Here is an 18,046-nt window from a genome sequence, read left to right on the forward strand (position 1 = left end):
AATGCCAATCGCCAAACGTCATTCAGGATGTTCCGGTCTAGACAGGTTCAATTCCCCGCCTTTTCAGTAATTTTTGGACGTTACGAACAACACAAACTGCTTTATGCTTTTGTCCTATTTACTAGCCCTGTCCGAATTTGAACTGTTTCTTATATATACTTACTGATAATGTAACTTGTTGACTTGTACCTTCACGACGTTTGGAGCCATGTTGCTTCCATCTGACATAGCGCGGCTCGTTTTAGGTATGTGCTGTGTGTAACATTAGCTCGCCATGTTGCTAGACTTCACCGCAATATACTATTAAGTGTCAATATGTGGGTGTATGGATAAAATTGTCTAGCGAGTGCTTGACAAAATTACGCTTGACAAAATATCGACTGTGGAGTTATGGGTGGCACTTAATCAGGCTTCTGCATGCACTAACTTCTCAAAATGCACCTGATTGTGTTTTCAGGGTACTTGCAACAAGAGGGACTGACCTCTACGAGTAAGGCATTCATTCACGAAAGCCCCAATTTGAAGGAGTATGCAGAACACAGTACAGATGATGGAACTATCCCAGCTTGTTTATTCGTGAGTAGGCTATTCTACATAGTATGTTCAGACATTAGCTGTCAAGTACATTCAATACTGACCTGGCACCCCTCACCATTGATTCGTTAGATCGGAGATTGTTTGTAAACAATGCACTAATTGTAACATGTAACTTTTCAGTCCCTTTTTGGTAAAAACCTGTCAACTATTCTGAACGAATATGTTGCAGCAAAAGCCAAAGGTAAGTTGCAAACAAAATTATTTCTCTTGTTTGCCAGTTATGAGACTATCAAGGTATGTTTGAGTTGTTCCCCTGAATCACTGAGCTTCTCTCATAGAAACTAGTCAGGAGATTCCAATACCATCCATAATGACGTCGTTATGGAAAAAGCTGGACATCACACTTAATCAGATTAAGTACGTTTTTATCTCAGTAATACATACAACAGAAGCAAAATCCATGTCATACTCTGCTCACTTTTATCTTATATAATATTCCTCCCCAGGTCTTTACAGAACTCCCCAACAATTGGCCATAATAACAGATGTAAGTTTACACACTGCAAGCATATGCTATAATTTCATAACAGTTTTTCTGCTCTTAATCGGGAACGTGAATCTGTGTAAGTCTTAACTGACCACGATACTCGTCACCCTTGCAGTACGGGTGCGGAACGCGAATGCACTGGCCAACTTGAGGCGACAGGGAATGCAGTCGTTCTCGCCGTCCCCCTCCACTTCCCCGGCCCCCCAGGGGGGCCTAGCCACGCCCAGCCCCCCAAGCAACACCCTGGCCATTCCAGTACACTCCACCCCCCTTTACTTCTCCTCCCAGCAGCCCAGACTTTCTCCCATCTGCAGCACACCAAGCCAGACACCAAATGAGAGCCGACTACTTGCTAACATGAGTAAGAACACATTTAACTCAGCATGTATTACTGTAACACGGTACCTTAATATACAATGTTACATGTTGTCTCAATTATTTCAACCCCTTTTTCCCCACTGTGAAGCGCATTTTGTTGCCTCTTGGTATGAAATGTGTCTGTTCTGTTCCAGAAGATACAACAATACACGTTATGGTCCCAGATAACAGACTAACCCCTGGCCCAGTGTCCCCAGGAAGGAGGAAATGGTGAGCTTTAAATAATCTGTTCCCACTGTGTCTTAAGACTCATTGTATCCTCACACCTTGCCCTTAGAGACAATCAAAGGTTCTTTACCAGTGCAGAGGACATTGAGAGTCTATTAATATCCAGTCTATGAATAGATTCTTGATTGTGGTCTCATTTCCCTCAGGGACTCTCCCAAGAGGAGGGGTGGTGGATCGAGTGGGGCTGGCAGACCCAACATGGCCGCCAGTAGCCTGGCAGTAGAGCCCCAAAGTGAAGAGGCAGTGACAGAGAATTTCCCTGTAAGACATTAAGCCTCAATTGATGAATGCATTTCATAGGGTGTGGGTTTTTTTTTCCTATATGAATTCACCCTTGTATGTCTGTGGATTCATGTCCTCAGCAAATGGTGATTCAAAATGCAAGAGAAAAGATTTTAGGTGACAGATCATTACAAGAGAAGCTGGCAGAGAACATCAACAAAATCCTGTCAAGGTAACACTATGGATCTTGAATTGCAGTGTCACTTCAAGTGATTTCTGTTGCGACCTGTCTTATATTCTGTTGTGTTGTACTCACAGTGACAGCATCCCTCAGACTTCAAAATCATCCTGTTGCACAGTAGTACCGGACCAGTCCATAGATGAAATTTTAGGGCTTCAGGTGAGGAAATATGTTTGTATTGATCTCTCTCTCTCTCTCTCTCTCTCTCTCTCTCTCTCTCTCTGTGTATCTCTCTTTCTGTGTCATTTCTGTCTTGCCTGCAGTCACTCTTGAACATTGATGAGTTCTCTGCCGTCAGTTCCTCCTCTTGACTGCATGTCCAACCCACCAGGGGGAGATCCACATGTCTGACGATGCCATCCATGACATCCTGGAGCAGACCGAGTCAGACCCAGCCTTCCAGGCCCTGTTTGACCTCTTCGACTGCGGTAAACACTTTGACATTACTTCTAGAGTGTCGTTTAGGAGAAAGAAGATGGAGAAGATGAGGTGATGGCAGTTTCACTCGCAGCCGTGTTGCTAATGGTCATGTTCCCACGGTTGAAGGTAAAGGGAAGGCTAACGAGGGGTCAGAGCCAGGAGCGGGGGTGGAGAGCGGAGCTACTGTGGAGGCGAGCCAGACTGGGGACGCTGGGTGTTCAGACAACCCCCCTGAGCCTACAAACCACGGTACGGACAAACCTACTTCCATCTCTTGAAAAGCTCAAAGATACTACAGTATTTGATGACACTTACTCTTTCCTTAAAGAGGATATAATCAGTTAGTGATGCTAAAATTCCACCTGTGGTATTTTGTGCTTGGTTTTATTCACAAAATTCTATGAACTATTCATTTTAATTAACGTGTCGTCTTCTCGTAGCCCTACTCAGTTAAGATCAAGCCCAGACTGCAATTGACAAATATTGACCAATCAATCAATTTTATTTCACAGTCGTCCTACAGGAAGATGGAAGACGTGCACAAGAACCTGCGTCCGTTGCTGCAAAGACGAAATCTGTGCAGGAGGCCAAGAACAAGAGGAAATCCGCCCCACCGAGCGCTTCAAAGACGCCTCTTGGGTCCAGCACCAGCAGACCGAGGAAGGGACCCAGTCCCACCAGACTCCCAGCAGGGGGCGACAAACCAGCAGAAACACCCCCTGCTGCTCCCCCAGCCGACCTGGCACTCAGCAATGAAGAAGCAGCCATGGATGTAGACGAAGCTGTGGGCAGGGCTGGCCCTGAGCCACCTGCCCTCCTGGAGGTGTGTGAGGCAGTCAGGCAGGAGAGCACTCCCTCCTCCACCAGCCCCCATGGAACCATCTCTACCTGCAGCACAAGCGCGTCTGAAACCAGAACTACGACCAGTTTGAACACACCTAAAGTGAGTAAGCCAGGACACACACAAGGTTCTCAAGCGCTGACTCCGACTGGGAATGGATCGTTGTTAAAAACCACGACTAAAATCCTCCCCTTCCATCTTACCTCTGTGTCGGCCACGCCCACATTCACACCTGCTCCGGCACAGGTGAACAAAGTCTCCAAGCCCAAGGCTTACGTCCCTCGTGTCACCATGGCACCTCCTAACAGCGCGGCACTCTTCCAGCCTCGACCGCAGAGTAGACCCCCCCCAACTGCCACCCCAACCGACACGCCCAGCACTGTATCCACGGAAACGATGGACCCCAGCAAGATGGTATCCCTCAAGATCATCATCAGCGACGAGCCGGAGGAGGCGTCAAGCGACGCAGCTCTAAACCAGGCCGTCTCCAGCATCAGCGGAGACAAGATCCCAACCATCTTCCTCTCGTCCCCCGCCAAGGAAGGCCAGCCCCCCGCGGTGCTGCCCGGCACCCCTACAGGCCTGGATGAGACGGCGCAGGCGGTGAGCAGCCTACAGAGCACCGAGGTCCTCCAGCCGGCTGCCGTGTCCAGTCCTCTCAGCGGGAAGACCGGGGGGGTGACGTCTCTAGATGTAGCCACACCCTCTAAGGAGAACATGCTTCAGCAAGGGGCTCAGCCCAGCTACATCATCCAGTTGCCGTTAGACTCCACCAGTGCTAACTTCGGAGGTGCGGCCACCAGCTACTTCTTGATCACTGATGGCGCCACCACTGGTGGGCAGGCCGGTAAGATGGTTCTGTCCAGTGGGATCCCTCAGAGATCACCTGGGACTCCTGGTTCCTATTCTCTGGCCACACCTCCTCAGGCTAAAACCTACGCCACCGGTAAGAGAGAGAGAAGAGATGGGTTATACACAGTGGTTTCTTTTTTGATTGGTGGCTGTACTGATGCATTCATGATTTTTACATTTTCAGGATCAACACTCTTTCTTTCTCCTGTTCGGCCCATGGTTCAAAGCATGGTCATTCCTGTGTCTGTCATGGGGCAGAGCAACACCAGGAATGTCCCTGTGGCATCCAATCAGGTAACACATGTGTGACAGAGCCTTAAACACAGATGTGTTTAGCAGTTCAATCTTATCCATTAACATGACGTAATGACTTTTTCTCCAGATTATAGCTGTGCCAGCCCTAGCTCAACCCCTAGTCCCATCCCCAGAGAAGCACCCTGAACCTGGGAAACCCAGTGAGACTGCAGTCCCAGGTAACCCCTGCTTCTTAGCCTCCACACACTCCCTCAATGCAATCACCTGGATGTAACGTTTGCATCTCGGTTCGTATTTTTTAGGCAAGACCAGAGTTTCTGGACCCAGTGTTTCTACAAATCCAGTCCAACCACAGTCCTCAGAGAAGACAGGCCTGCCCAAGGTAGCAGCAGGTACCAGTCCTGGTCACAGACGGATCCTGTGCTTTGATGGTTCAGCCGGCAAATCTCCCCCCCAGACCAGAAACAGCACAACCACCCCGCCTAAGGCCCAGGCAGCTAACGCCCTCTCGTCACCTTCTCCGAGCCGGCAGTCTGGGACAGATTCTCCCAAACAGGCCAGAACCAGGCCTGCCATCTTGGGTGGCAACAGGCCTAAACGGAGGATAGAGACAGTGAGATGCACGGACAACAGTCCGACCACATGGAACGCAGCGGAGACCGAGACGTCCTCTCCTCTCCAGCAACAGCAGAAAGAAGACACGAAAAAACCCACTGGATCGCAAACCGTAGCCGATCAAGATGCTAGCAGCCGGCAAGATGCTAGCAGCCGGCAAGATGCTAGCAGCCGGCAAGATGCTAGCAGCCGGCAAGATGCTAGCAGCCGGCAAGATGCTAGCAGCCAGCAAGATGCTAGCAGCAGCAGTAGCAACGCAGAGACGTCAGACTCGTCGAAGAAGTCAGAGACGAGAAGGAAATCCCAGTCCACAGGCAGGAAGGATGACAGTCGGAGAAGGTCAACGGACAAGCCAAGCACCAGGTCCTCTTCCTCTGACCATAGACTGAGGTCAGGCAGCCGGAAGGAGAAGGAGGAAGACCGCAAGCTGGAGTCTCTGGAGAAAAGCCTTCCAAAGGGCCACATGGGACGGACAGAGAAAAAGACTCCCACTCAGGATTCTCCCGTCACGGCTAATAAGGAGAACCAGATACAGGGGAGCAGGCATGAGCCGGCCCCCACACCATCACCCCGGGACATCAGCCCGCCCCCTGTGACCCCACCAACGCCAACCCTGCACGTGCTCTCCAGCAAGTCCCCTTCCAAGACCAGCCCTCTCATCAAGCAGGCAGCCGAGATGCTCCAGGACATCCAGGCTCTCCAACCTCCGACCACCCCAGCCAAGAAGCCCGGAGGGGGCTGCCCTGACCTGCCGCTCCCTCCAACCCCTGGGTCTGGCCGTCTCCACGAGGAATCTTTGGACTTCCCCAGGACGCCTGCCCGGCAGAGGCACATAAGAGACGTGGAGGGCACTCCCAGGCACCAGGTGCCCCCCGCCACCCCGGAGCTCCCATCCTGCAGCCCCGCCAGCGAGGCGGGCAGCGAAAACAGCATCAACATGGCGGCCCACACGCTGATGATCCTGTCTCGAGCCGCCATCGCCAGGACGGGCACGCCGCTGAAGGACAGCCTGCGTCAGGAGGGCGCTGGAGCCGCCACGCCGACGTCCTCAAAAGGCAAGAAACGCAAACAGCCAGAGGCCCAGGGCAGCAGCCCCTCCAAGGAGCTCCAAGCCTCGGCCTCGTCAAGCAGCAAGAAGAAAGCCAAGGTGGGATTGACTTTGTATGCAGTACGGTCTCTCGTTTGTTTGTATGTATTTTTGATGAAGAAACTTGATGACACTTGTGATTTATTGTACCTGCAGAAGCAGAAGAAGCTGCTGGACTCCTTCCCGGATGATCTGGATGTGGATAAGTTCTTGTCCTCGCTTCATTACGATGAGTGAAAGGTTTATGACGGCGGTTGATGGCTGTCACGCAGAAAGACTGAGATGTCCAGAACAATGTTGTGAATACAGGAATAGAACAAGCCATCTACTGTCACTGTGCCGATGGTTTCCATGTCTATCATGCAGGAATGAGGCATTTTGTGGTCTAGCTTAACACTGTCCATAGCACATTGTTTTATATGTTCTTTGTATACCCTGAAACTTAACATCTTAATTTAACATAAGATCTGTACTGCGAATGTTAAAGAAATGTTTGAGAACCTTTTTTTATGCAGATGGTTGGTTTATTAGCACTGAGTTGTAATTTATGACTTTTCTTCAAGCCTTATTTTTGTCAATGTTTGACTGTGTCTAAAGGCTCCATTGCACACAAGAATGTGCAGTTGTTAAAAGGTATTTCTGTAGATTTATTGGTCCATTTTTTTAAAATTAGTATTAACAAAGTGAATGGCTGTGGTACAGTTTCTGTATATAAATAATTTTAATAAAAAGGTTACAGTGACTAATAATGTTGAAGCAACTGTCAGTGTTACGTAGAGTAAATGCATTGTATGAAAATATTCTCAGGCTCCGTTTCTGTGTTGTCCAAAGTAGGCCTATATATGTATTTAAATTTAAAGGTACGCCACACGACCAATAGCATGTTGACACCTCATCAGTAAACTCATGGACAATAATACGGAGTTGGTCCTCCCTTTACTGCTGAGCCTACACGCTTCTAGGAAGGTTTTCTCCAGGATTTTGTAAGGTTACTGCAAGGATTTTCTTCCATTCTTTTTAAAATTGTAATCTTTTTAAAATGTGTTGCTAGAAAAATAATCTCCCCTTTGAGCTGCGGAAATGGACTGTCATCTCCTTAGTCCTCGTTTCATTCAGTCATGTTTTCCTATTCACCTATCATATGTAATAATATGTCCAGGTAGTGGTAGGGGGAAAGGAAAAAAATAACAAAACGTCGAAGTATAAAAATACACATGATTATTTATTGTAATGTAAGTGTTCTTAGTAAACCTGTGAACCCCTGATTGGACCATCCTAAATGCTTTCAAAATTAGAGTCCTCCAAAGATTATCGTTAAAACGGTAGTAGTATTGGGTGGTGTTTTAGACTTTTTTATTTGTTATCTATAAAAGTCCAATATATATCAATCATATCCTGATCAAAATGATTTAATTAAATACTGACACATTTCTTTTACACAATCTACTTGTCTCAGAAGGACTTTTATAATTTTCATGTAAATCCAGACTGAAACAAATCTTGTTCTTCCGGGTCAAATGAGGAAAGTATGACAGTTCAATTCATTCTTAGCTTAGTCTCTTAAAAACGTAATCTGCCTATGGTCTGTTTCTTGGTTGTGTACTCCGTTTTGACAGCTAGTTTTATCACAACTCATCAAAAGCCAGGTAATCCATTGCTAAATCACGATGACTTCCACCCTACTTCCTACCTATTGGCTATTTAGCTAGATATCTTAACCACTGCTAGCTAGCTAGCATAGCGACCTAACCGGTTAGCATGTGCAAGATGTTCCATGATATCGCATCATTTCGCAGCATTTAGTATTAGACAATCAACAAGACCCTGTTTTAGAATCTACCTACACGGAGTCAATACATTGCCGCAGAGTAGATGAGCTAAAACATTAAAGCCAACAGCATTTCTGATGATGTCCTACAGGTCACCTGTTCCAGCAGGTCAGTAAATGAGATGGCAGCTAATGGAGCTGGTTGCGAACAACCACAGAAGCGAGTAGGAGGCAAACAGAAGCACAATGGAAATTTCACAGGTTGGTTTTGTAGATGACTTCACAACATGTACATTTTCCACCCCTATGGGCATCCTATGTACTCTACATGTTTTAAGAAGATTACAATACATTGGTTGTCCATTGCCACATAACCAAGGGTTCAAGGACCAAAGGTCTCGAGATTGATATCACACCTACACTGCATGCCATATTTTCTCAACGACTATGACCGACTTGCTAATGTTACCTGTGGCCCCTCCACCTTTGTCCCTTGACACCACCATTGTGTTTGTAAATGAGCATGTTCCTGTGCTTCCAGACTCATCAGTTAGCGAGAGGAGACACAAGGACAGAGAGGAGCGCCTGTCCCTGGTGCTTTGGAGGAGACCAGTGGTCACACTGAACTACTTCCTACTGGAAACCCTCATCACACTGAAGGAGTGGACGTTAAAGTAAGTACTCTCACGTTACTGTTGTTATAACAACTATGTCATGATCACCACATTGTTGTGAAATCATGTACCAAGTAGTGTGTGTGAACAGGCGCCATGCCTTGGGTTAGGATAAGGGGAAATGTTGGGAAACTGTCATGGTTCCAGCTAACTTATTAATCTGGGAAAACGGCCACCGTTGCGAACTCTGTCAGTCACGTGTTGTTGCACATCTGAGCTCTCTATCACATACACGGAAGAAAACACAGATTATAAACCTGTCTAACCGCAACCTTATGTCAACTTCCTCCTCCTTCCCCCTCTCCTCGTTCTAGGTTATGGCGGCGAAAGGGGTCAGTGTTCCTTTTCCTGGTGTTGTGTTCGCTGTTCTCAGTGGCGTACTCCATAGAGGGAGCTCATCAGAAGGTGAGGACAAAAACAAACAAGCCCTCTGTCACTGATTAGTTCTGTCTAGTGCTCATAGTCAACTCTACTTCTATTAACCCAGAGGAAAATGTTTAAAGGTTAAAGATAAGTCACTGGATATTCAGATCAGCAGATATATGCCTGGATATTCACAGATGAAAGGTTGCCAAAGGAAAAACAGTTGCTCAATGAGCTGTTTCATTGAACAGGAAACGTGTTTGGAATCTTAAGAGCCGGTTAGATTGATTTAATGATGCACAATTTTAAATATATACTGTATGAGGTAATAAATTAGGCCTACAATGTTAGAGTTTGTAGCGTTCGTCCTAAGTTACAGTCACCTAAATCCTCAGGAGACATACTTTGATCTTGTACTTTACACCATTTTTACTCAAGTTCCAACCGACATATTTAACATTTTAGCAAGTTCTGAAATATCCAACTGTAACCCCAGCGTAACTAAATTAGGTAGGCGCACAATGTGTGATAGCATGGCGCTGTGAACACTCAGAGCAAATCACGGATGAGGGTGTGTTCTAAAGGGTTAAATATATGTCCTCCTCATCTGTAGCACGTGCAGCACCTGGAGAAGAGGTTCCTGTGGTGTGCCTACTGGGTGGGTCTGGGCATCCTGTCCTCCGTGGGCCTGGGCACCGGCCTGCACACCTTCCTGCTCTACCTGGTGAGGTGACACTGTGACACCTGGAGGGGTACACAGACTCTGTGGAGGAGTACATACTCTGTGGAGGGGTACACACTGTGGAGGGGTACACACACTGTGGAGGGGTACACACTCTGTGGAGGGGTACACACTCTGTGGAGGGGTACACACTGTGGAGGGGTACACACTCTGTGGAGGGGTACACACTCTGTGGAGGGGTACACAGACTCTGTGGAGGGGTATACCCTCTGTGGAGGGGTATACCCTCTGTGGAGGAGTACATACTTATAGTGTGGCTGATGTGTGTTTTTTAAGGGGTCTAGCAAGTGCATATCTTTGTGGAATTAAATGTTGCAGTTTAACACATCATTCATTATTATTCCTTAGTTTCTGATACTCTTTGTTTCATGACGTAGGCTGTGTAGTCCGTAGTTCACGGCTCCTTTGTCCTCTTTGATTAAGAAGAACATGCTGTGTCTTGGGTTATCTCTCAATGACATCATGGCATGGGTTCTGGCCAGCTCCCAGCAGCCTCATTCATTTGTCATCCACACAGCGTCTTATGGTTAGCATCAAACTCCCCCATAACTACTTAATAATTTATACCCCCCGCATTGATCTGAAGTAAAGTTGGATTCAGTCACTTACCACAGTCACATGGTGACTGTTCCTATGGTTAGGTCACACTTGTGAGTGAGTGGCATTGTGACATAGGTCTTTGTTGTGGTGAAATGGAGCTTTGGGAACAGTGGGAAGTGATTCTGCTGAAGGGCACACTTTTGTGCGATTGTGTCGGCTTTTGTATGGTCGAACTAGTAAACCAGAGACTGTCAGCAATTTTTTCCACAAGTCTACACGATGCGAGGCCACTTTCAGAAGCCGTTGCCATTTGTGGTGCCATCGCTGTCGTGCCACGATAGTTTCTGAAATTGTGTCAACCAACCGATCGGAGATGTGGCTTTCGGAAGCCTGCTGTTTCTAGGGCTGATCTCATGACGTGTCACCTCACTTACAGGAGCCTGTGACCTCATCTCTTTCCCCTCATCTCCCAACTCAATTAGAGCGACAGATTTCCTTACTGCTCGGTCATCGTTTACAATATTACATCTATCTTGAATTGTGCTTCCAAAATAGTGACACTTTCGCAGTGACACTCGCATGTTACTGGATAATTTGCTATCCCTCTATCATCAATAGGGCCATTAGCTTATGATAACTTAAAACAACCATATAGAATGTACTTAACTGAAATGCTCCATTCTAACCTTCCTTGCCCGAGTTGTCTGCAACAAAAAGAAAGCCTTTAAACCGCCTAGTCAGAGGTGAGGTCAGGGGTCTGGAAAACCCCTTGGCTGCAGGGGTCTTGGACCACATCTGCCCTGGTAGAGTTACGCTCGAGGAATGGATTGTGTATCATTTACATTTAGTCATTTAGCAGATGCTCTTATCCAGAGCGACTTACAGTAAGTACAGGGACATTCTCCCCGAGGCAAGTAGGGTGAAGTGCCTTGCCTCAAGGAGTCCCATAGAACAATGATGATATCATGGGTCTGTTCTGAAGGTTAGCAGCATAACTTAATGATGATTCATGGAATTCGTGGAAGTCTGGTTGTTTTTGAAATGGAATTCTTCAAGAAGGATCTACAGATCTGCTAGATGAACACAGATGTTTCTAACCTCTGACAACAGAATTGTTTCACAGTAATCCTAATGAGAAGGATCTGTTTCGACTTGCTAGCAACACCGACCAACAACAACGAAATGTGTGCACTTTTGTACTCAAAGGAAAAGCAGTGATTGGGACATTTTGAAGCCAGGTAGTGAATAGCAGACTCCCCAGTGTGCTTTCTCCCCCTCGGAGGTAATCATCGCTGAGTAATCGGGAGCTGTCTGTCTCCTGTCACAGTGAATTCAATAAGGTATAATGGGCGGTCTATGTTGTGGTTTCAGGTGCCCCGATTGCTAATGAAGCCAGGTGGCTAAGCTCCAGTCGCTGATGAATGGTGCTGCATACCACACTGTCAAGGGTTCTGTGGTGATTCAGTGTGTGTGTTTGAGTGTCTGTCTGTCTGTCTTTTGCTCTAAAGTAAAAAGTGAAAACCAACCTCTGTCTTTCTACCCCTGTCCCCCTTCTCTCCCTCAGGGTCCTCACATAGCATCGGTCACCCTGGCGGCGTACGAGTGTGGTTCCACAGACTTCCCGGAGCCCCCCTACCCAGACCAGATCATCTGTCCCCAGGAGGGGGGTGTGGAGGGCAGCATCTCCCTCTGGTCCATCATCTCCAAGGTCCGCCTGGAGGCCTGCATGTGGGTGAGTAAACATCCACTCTGCCCTCTTCAGTCAGTCTGCCTCGCCCCACATTTTGATGCATTACTAGGCCCTGAGTTTAAGATTTGAATTAGAAATTCAATTTAAATTCAGACATACTTGTTTTTTGTGTGTTTTTTTTAGCTTGTTCAAAGGAACTAGTAATGCTCCATACTTGAGGCAGAAGCAATGGTGGTTAGTAATGGTGAGGGAACCAGAAATGACCCCCCTGGTTGTTAATCTCCCCAGGGAGCAGGCACGGCCATCGGGGAGCTGCCCCCCTACTTCATGGCCAGGGCGGCAAGGCTGTCAGGGGCGGACCCGGACGATGAAGACTACGAGGAGTTTGAGGAGATGCTGGAGCAGGCAGAGAGAGCTCAGGTGAGGATGACCACTCCGCTCCATCCTTCTGTGTTCACACCGAACGCCAAGCGAATCATTGGCGCGGTGGGATTACATGTAAAAATCAATGCAAACATGCGAAATCGCGCGAATGAGGCTCGTCCATTGCTTCTTTCATTGAGTTGAATATGTTCATGGGACGCTGTGTCGCGAAAGTTTATCAATGTTGAGATGTCATTGACGTTTTAGAAGAAATGGAGGGCAAGAGTATTGTAGCCATCTGTGGGCATCCTCTGCTATACGACACTACTTCGTATTTGTTTATACTCGTAATTTCGGACATGGTTGACGACGGAAAAAAACTGCTATTTGTGTGAATAAACACAAATGAACGCGAAGCAAAAATTTGCTTCATTCGCGCGAATAATTCGTTCGCGTTTGGTGTGAACACATTATATATGTCGTAATACAGAACTTTCCTCCCACCGTTCAAATTGGCCGCTAGTCTCACTAATCTCCTTACAAATCCCTTTCCTAGTCAGTCAGAATTGGCAAATAGCCTCCCTGCTTTCATCAGACTCCCTCAATTTCATCAGTTTCTCCCTGTGGCGTAACACTGACCGAGCCTCCATCGGCTTTTTGGTAGAGCTCTTTTGTCCTTATTCTGGAACATTCTTCCACTGGTCATCAAGTCTCTAGTCGCGTGCTGTCCCTAACCTACTTATATTCCAAGATCGTAGCCCAGTCCTTCTGTCCATCGCCTCTGACATCTGTCTCTGAACTGTGATTGGCCACCGTGTGTCACATGTCTTCAGTGAAAGTCCCTCCCCATTTCCAGTAAGCTCCATGGTGTGAGTCACCAAGAACCCGTCTCCCCTTTAATCATCCTTCTCTTTTCCTTCCTCTGTCTTTCTTGCTCCTCTCCATCCTTTGTGAATCCAGTTGAAGGACAGCTCTCCTCCCTCACATGACAACCTAGCTCTCGTTTCACATGCTGACTCAACATCAGCCTAATGCCATATCCTGCTCCAGCTTGTCATTCTCAAGTCATGCACGGCTGACCATCTCCACACTCCTACTCAGCAGGATGTGAAATGAAAAAGTTGGTCTCCGTCATATCTCAAGCTCTTTGGGGAACAGTCAAACTCTCCCTGGAGGCAGTGTTGGGGAATGTTAACCAATGGTTGTGTGTAGAATGTTGGGATCGGGTTTAATGTATTAAACTCAGAGATTAGAGTAGATTTCGGCTCAGAGATTAGAGTAGATTTGATCAGAATGAATAAATTACTCAAATTAATTATAGGTCTGATCTTCACCATAAAACCATACCAACCCCCCCCCACACACACACACTCACACACACACACACGCACTCTTTCTAACCCCCTAACCCTCCCTACTCACCCCCCACACCCTTCCCACCCCCCCACAAAGGGGATCAAACTAGCTCAGGGGTAGGCAGATGAATGGTCGTTACCCGGCTTCCACAGAGCTTGATAACAACCCATTCATTTGAACCAGGTGTGCTGGAGCAGGGAAACATCTAAAACATGCAGGACAGCGGCTCTCGAGGACCAGGGTTGCCTACCCCCAAACTAGCTCAATACCCCTGTGCCATGGAGCTTGCATTAGGCCTACCCCAAGAGAGAGAACTCAAATGAATATCCAAGCTGTATTGATGTACCCCTTTTGTCTTGTCAAGCATCTTTTTTTCAGGAACTCGGCCTGCATCAGTGCCTTTTGGTCAGATTTTATGAAGAACTCTGATACTGATCTGTTTCATGCCTTCTGATTTAAGGACGTTGTCACCAGAGCCAAACTGGGTGTCCAGAACATGGTGCAGAAAGTAGGATTCTTCGGTATCCTTGCCTGCGCTTCAGTAAGTCCACACATCCTGAAGGCTGGAGTCAGGTGGCTGAGCGGTTAGGGAGTCGGACTCGTAATCTGAAGGTTACCGGTTCGATTCCCGGCTGTGCAAAATGACGTTGTGTCCTTGGGCAAGGCACTTCACCCTACTTGCCTCGGGGGGAATGTCCCTGTACTTACTGTAAGTCGCTCTGGATAAGAGCGTCTGCTAAATGACAAAAAAAAAATCCTGAAGGCTTTGGCCTCCAGCTTCTGCACAGGCCCACTTTTATGGTTTCATTTAGAAGGTGTCATCTTCCCTTTACAGATCCCCAACCCTCTGTTTGATCTGGCGGGTATCACATGTGGGCACTTCCTGGTTCCCTTCTGGACCTTCTTTGGAGCCACACTGATTGGCAAAGCCATCGTCAAGATGCACATACAGGTGGGAATTGTAGTCCACTGTGGGCACACACAGACAAATAATCCTATTTTGAAATAACTTTTGTTGTTGTTTGTTTTGGTAAACAATCCCTTTGAAGTACCTGTGTTTCTTGGGCATGCTTAATGTGGGCTTTGCACATAAAGGACCCTTGAGATGAAAGGAAAAGCTAGATGATTACTTAATGGCATGTTTTCTTTTACTTACCAGCTCTGAACAACTAATTATGGACTGTCTTCATTGTTGAGTCTACCACAGTGACTAATCCTTGCCTAGACGGTGCAAAACTCACTGTGTCCTCGTGAATCGCGGTGGTAACCAGACCAATCACTCCCTCCTTAGTCGTACTAGCCAGTGGTGATCTCACCACGTCCCTTCAGGGGATGAAAGGGTGGTGTGGGGGGTCTGCATCTCTCCCTCTTGGACCTCCCGCATCATGTTATTGTCAGACGGGGGGTTTGGGGGTAAGAGCAGGGTAGGGGGCATGAGTCATGGGTTTCAAAGCAGGCCTTCATCCCCACCTCTGTGCTGTCCTGGACTCAGGTTCTCACAGTAGGGTGCTGGCGGGGGGGGATCAATACTCACCGTTGACTCATTCGTCTCCATTCTCTCTCTCTCCCACAGAAACTGTTTGTTATCATAACGTTCAGCAAGCACATAGTGGAGCAGATGGTGTCTCTGATTGGGTGAGTAAGTGTATGTGTGTGAGAGAGGGAGAGAGAGAGAGAGAGAGAGAGAGAGAGAGAGAGAGAGAGAGAGAGAGAGAGAGAGAAGAAAGGTTTTGCAGATTCAGCATCCTTCCTCTGTGTGGTTTGTTAGACCTCATTTGAAATCAGATTGATGATTGAAAAATCATTCCCGTTTGTGAAACACTACCATGGTGATGAGGCTCCTCACAGTGAGGTGAGTGTGTGCCTGTTTGCATGTTTGCTTTTTCCTGGAAGGGTATTTCCCTTGCTTACATTCCCCTCCATTGATAGCTAAGCGTGTGAGGCTCTTTGATAAAATGTTTGTTCTGACTCATGACAGTATGGCTCTGACTGAACCAGAATCCCCTCTTAACCAACAGGAAACTCAAGAGCTACAGGATGTCCCAAAGACAAATAAAACATCCCTCTCTACATCCTTAAAACTAGCAAAGAGTACAATCTTCAATCAGCAGCTTTTCTTTAACTGTTTAGGTCCTATCTGGCTTCTCATGTCGATACTTATCTCAAGCCAAACTTGAACACGTCTGGTACAGATATATTCATTTACAGCACGTTTATGATCCTGGTTTCAGGAGTCAGTTTGCGGAGTCTTGTGGTAGTACGGGTAGAGGCAGGTGTGACTCGTTGTGAAGTGTTTTTGTGGTGCTTAGAAGCTGAGGTCGGGAGTGTGATTTCCCCAGTGTGTGTATGTGGCTAAGGCAGGCTGAGTCAGTCGAGGCTATCTCGGGCTTCAACAACTCTTCGCAGGCCTTTGTTCAAAATCAACCATCTCCCCAAACCAGTATTCAACTGTATGATTCGTGTAAAATTTGTGTTATCACAACTCTATCGTCAGCTTTTAGAATCATAGTACTGTTTACTGTCTGAGTACTTTGTTTGCTGCACTGAAACGATCCCTGTCTCTGCATCCCATATATGGAGTCATATTGAACACGCCCGCTCTTGCCGAGAAAGGCTGTGATGACAGCATGAAGAGTCACTTCCTGGTTAATAGGCCCAGCCCGGTTCCTATAGGGACTTGAGGGCGATATAAGAAGAGAGAAGAGAAGCACTGGCTCACTTCACTGCTCCTGTGCTGCCCAGGCAACACAGGAGCAGGACCCCTGCCTGGGACGGCACCAGCTACACATAGCTACTTTTAGCAACTGGGACAATATCTACTGAGAATAGAACTACGCTGTTTAGCCTTTACTGCTGGGATTTGGTGCTCTACAAAGCCCCTTTTCTACCATGTGAAAAGACAGCGGTAAGTACTTAATGATGTATAATGTGTTTCTCTCTCTCTCCTCTCTTCTGTGTGGTGCGGGCAGGTCTGTGCCCAGGGTGGGTCCGGCTCTACAGAAGCCCTTCAGTGAGTACCTGGAGGCTCAGAGGAGCAAGCTACACCACCAGGCTGGAGAAGGCACACCCGCGGTAAGCTCTCACTCAGCAGCACCGGGGGAAAGGGAGTCTTTAAGGGTCTGTTTTATCTGGGATGCCATTTGTAACGTGTGTGCCTGCTGTGTCCACTGTCTGGTTGTGCAGGGTGAAAACTGGCTGTCGTGGGTGTTTGAGAAGGTGGTGCTGGTGATGGTGTGCTATTTCGTCTGCTCCATCATCAACTCCATGGCACAGAGCTATGCCAAGAGGCTGCAGCAGCAAAGGTACTCTGAGGAGAAAACCAAGTGATAAGACTGGACAACTGTCTGTACTGCTGGGGGGCTGGCCCTGGGTCTGGGTCCAGCCCTGGCCCTGGGTCGGTTCCTGGTCCTGCTCAACCCAGCCCACACAAAACTAAAAACCTCACCCCTTTTCATCCTGAAAGGAGCCATATGTGCGGAACCAGCACGGAGTGCGTTCTCTGGAGGATGTGCGTTTGTCCTTACACATCTTTTGTTGTTTTCTTCCCTCATCTGTGTGTACTAGTGTGCTTGGTTAATCGGTTGATCAATGGTGGCGTGTGTAAGTCTTACTAGGATATTAATTTAATTAACCCTTTCAGTAACTAGAAAGTTCCAGTCGCAGCTGGATGTCAACAGAATTTAGTTTGCATCCTGTCGTCGGTTATATAGAGACTGCAAGGCCTTATGCAACGGGAGGGGGTCCTTCTACCATTGAACACAGTTCTTAACCGCTCAACTTGACTTTTATTTAATTTTGTTACGGTATAGTTGGATTTTGGGTCATACCTATGTGTGGACTGGATTTGTATGTTGGTGAGAAAGTCTTCAGGGTTACATTTTCCTCATTCTGTTCTGTCTTGTTGTTCAGTTATGGATCATCTGTCATTTTAGTTTTGAGGATTTGTCAAGGAGAATAGCAATATCAAGTTAGATCAACGTGGTGTTGGTGGTTTTTGCACATCCTGTAAATATATTTTTTTGACAGTATACACATGTATATGTAAATGGTCTGGAGAATATCTTACCTTGAACCAAAACAGTACAGAAAAATAGGAAAAGAAAATATCATTTGTAACTTTCAGTCGGCTAACTTGTAATTTTATTCTGTACATCTAGACTGCATCTTTAATCAAAACGGATATAAACTGCCTAAATCATTTCTCTCGTTTCCCATGTCTGAGTTTGTCTATTGTTTTCCCATTGCAGAAAATGATGGAATTGTTTTTGAGTAAATCTTTCCTCACTTTATTCAGTGGCACTGTATCAAAAGTACTACCTTTTAGATT

At 47.0% G+C, this 18,046-nt stretch overlaps 2 protein-coding genes across 5 annotated transcripts in view; both read left to right on the plus strand.

Annotated features, from left to right (window-relative positions):
• Positions 1 to 17,919, plus strand: part of vmp1 (vacuole membrane protein 1) — a 96,935-nt gene extending 79,016 nt beyond the window's left edge. The window contains exons 2-13 of one of the 2 annotated variants that reach the window (XM_062472359.1): positions 7,825 to 7,869; positions 8,144 to 8,252; positions 8,533 to 8,665; positions 8,980 to 9,070; positions 9,642 to 9,752; positions 11,875 to 12,042; positions 12,289 to 12,420; positions 14,180 to 14,260; positions 14,555 to 14,671; positions 15,293 to 15,354; positions 16,689 to 16,791; positions 16,903 to 17,919. In XM_062472359.1, coding sequence (XP_062328343.1) covers positions 8,174 to 8,252; positions 8,533 to 8,665; positions 8,980 to 9,070; positions 9,642 to 9,752; positions 11,875 to 12,042; positions 12,289 to 12,420; positions 14,180 to 14,260; positions 14,555 to 14,671; positions 15,293 to 15,354; positions 16,689 to 16,791; positions 16,903 to 17,046 — 1,221 coding nt within the window. In that variant the 5' untranslated portion in view covers positions 7,825 to 7,869; positions 8,144 to 8,173 and the 3' untranslated portion in view covers positions 17,047 to 17,919. Of the gene's footprint in view, positions 1 to 7,729; positions 7,870 to 8,143; positions 8,253 to 8,532; positions 8,666 to 8,979; positions 9,071 to 9,641; positions 9,753 to 11,874; positions 12,043 to 12,288; positions 12,421 to 14,179; positions 14,261 to 14,554; positions 14,672 to 15,292; positions 15,355 to 16,688; positions 16,792 to 16,902 lie in introns of those variants that run through there. The other variant, XM_062472358.1, reaches the window with a different exon arrangement.
• Positions 27 to 7,599, plus strand: npat (nuclear protein, ataxia-telangiectasia locus). Of its 3 annotated transcripts, XM_062472355.1 has the most exons (18): positions 27 to 245; positions 458 to 576; positions 718 to 778; positions 876 to 954; positions 1,044 to 1,084; positions 1,200 to 1,445; positions 1,597 to 1,672; positions 1,837 to 1,951; positions 2,053 to 2,144; positions 2,231 to 2,312; positions 2,485 to 2,581; positions 2,700 to 2,822; positions 3,086 to 3,516; positions 3,661 to 4,360; positions 4,451 to 4,560; positions 4,649 to 4,739; positions 4,824 to 6,283; positions 6,380 to 7,599. In XM_062472355.1, the coding sequence occupies exons 1-18, from the start codon at positions 209 to 211 to the stop codon at positions 6,458 to 6,460; spliced, it is 4,041 nt and encodes a 1,346-aa protein (XP_062328339.1). In that variant the 5' UTR covers positions 27 to 208; the 3' UTR covers positions 6,461 to 7,599. The 3 variants fall into 3 exon arrangements, with proteins under 3 accessions (XP_062328339.1, XP_062328337.1, XP_062328338.1); XM_062472353.1 differs by having other exon boundaries at positions 3,086 to 4,360; XM_062472354.1 differs by having other exon boundaries at positions 2,706 to 2,822; positions 3,086 to 4,360.
• Positions 17,920 to 18,046: the final 127 nt, after the last annotated feature.

This window comes from Osmerus eperlanus, chromosome 11, assembly GCF_963692335.1.
Source record: "Osmerus eperlanus chromosome 11, fOsmEpe2.1, whole genome shotgun sequence".
NCBI lineage: Eukaryota > Metazoa > Chordata > Actinopteri > Osmeriformes > Osmeridae > Osmerus > Osmerus eperlanus.

What these genes read in the sequence shown, in the direction of transcription:
- npat (XM_062472353.1), top strand. Translation starts at nt 209, where the DNA reads ATGTTGCTTCCATCTGACATAGCGCGGCTCGTTTTAG. An exon ending in CTATCCCAGCTTGTTTATTC is followed by an intron (nt 577 to 717) that starts GTGAGTAGGCTA and finishes GTAACTTTTCAG; the next exon opens with TCCCTTTTTGGTAAAAACCT. An exon ending in ATGAAATTTTAGGGCTTCAG is followed by an intron (nt 2,313 to 2,484) that starts GTGAGGAAATAT and finishes CCAACCCACCAG; the next exon opens with GGGGAGATCCACATGTCTGA.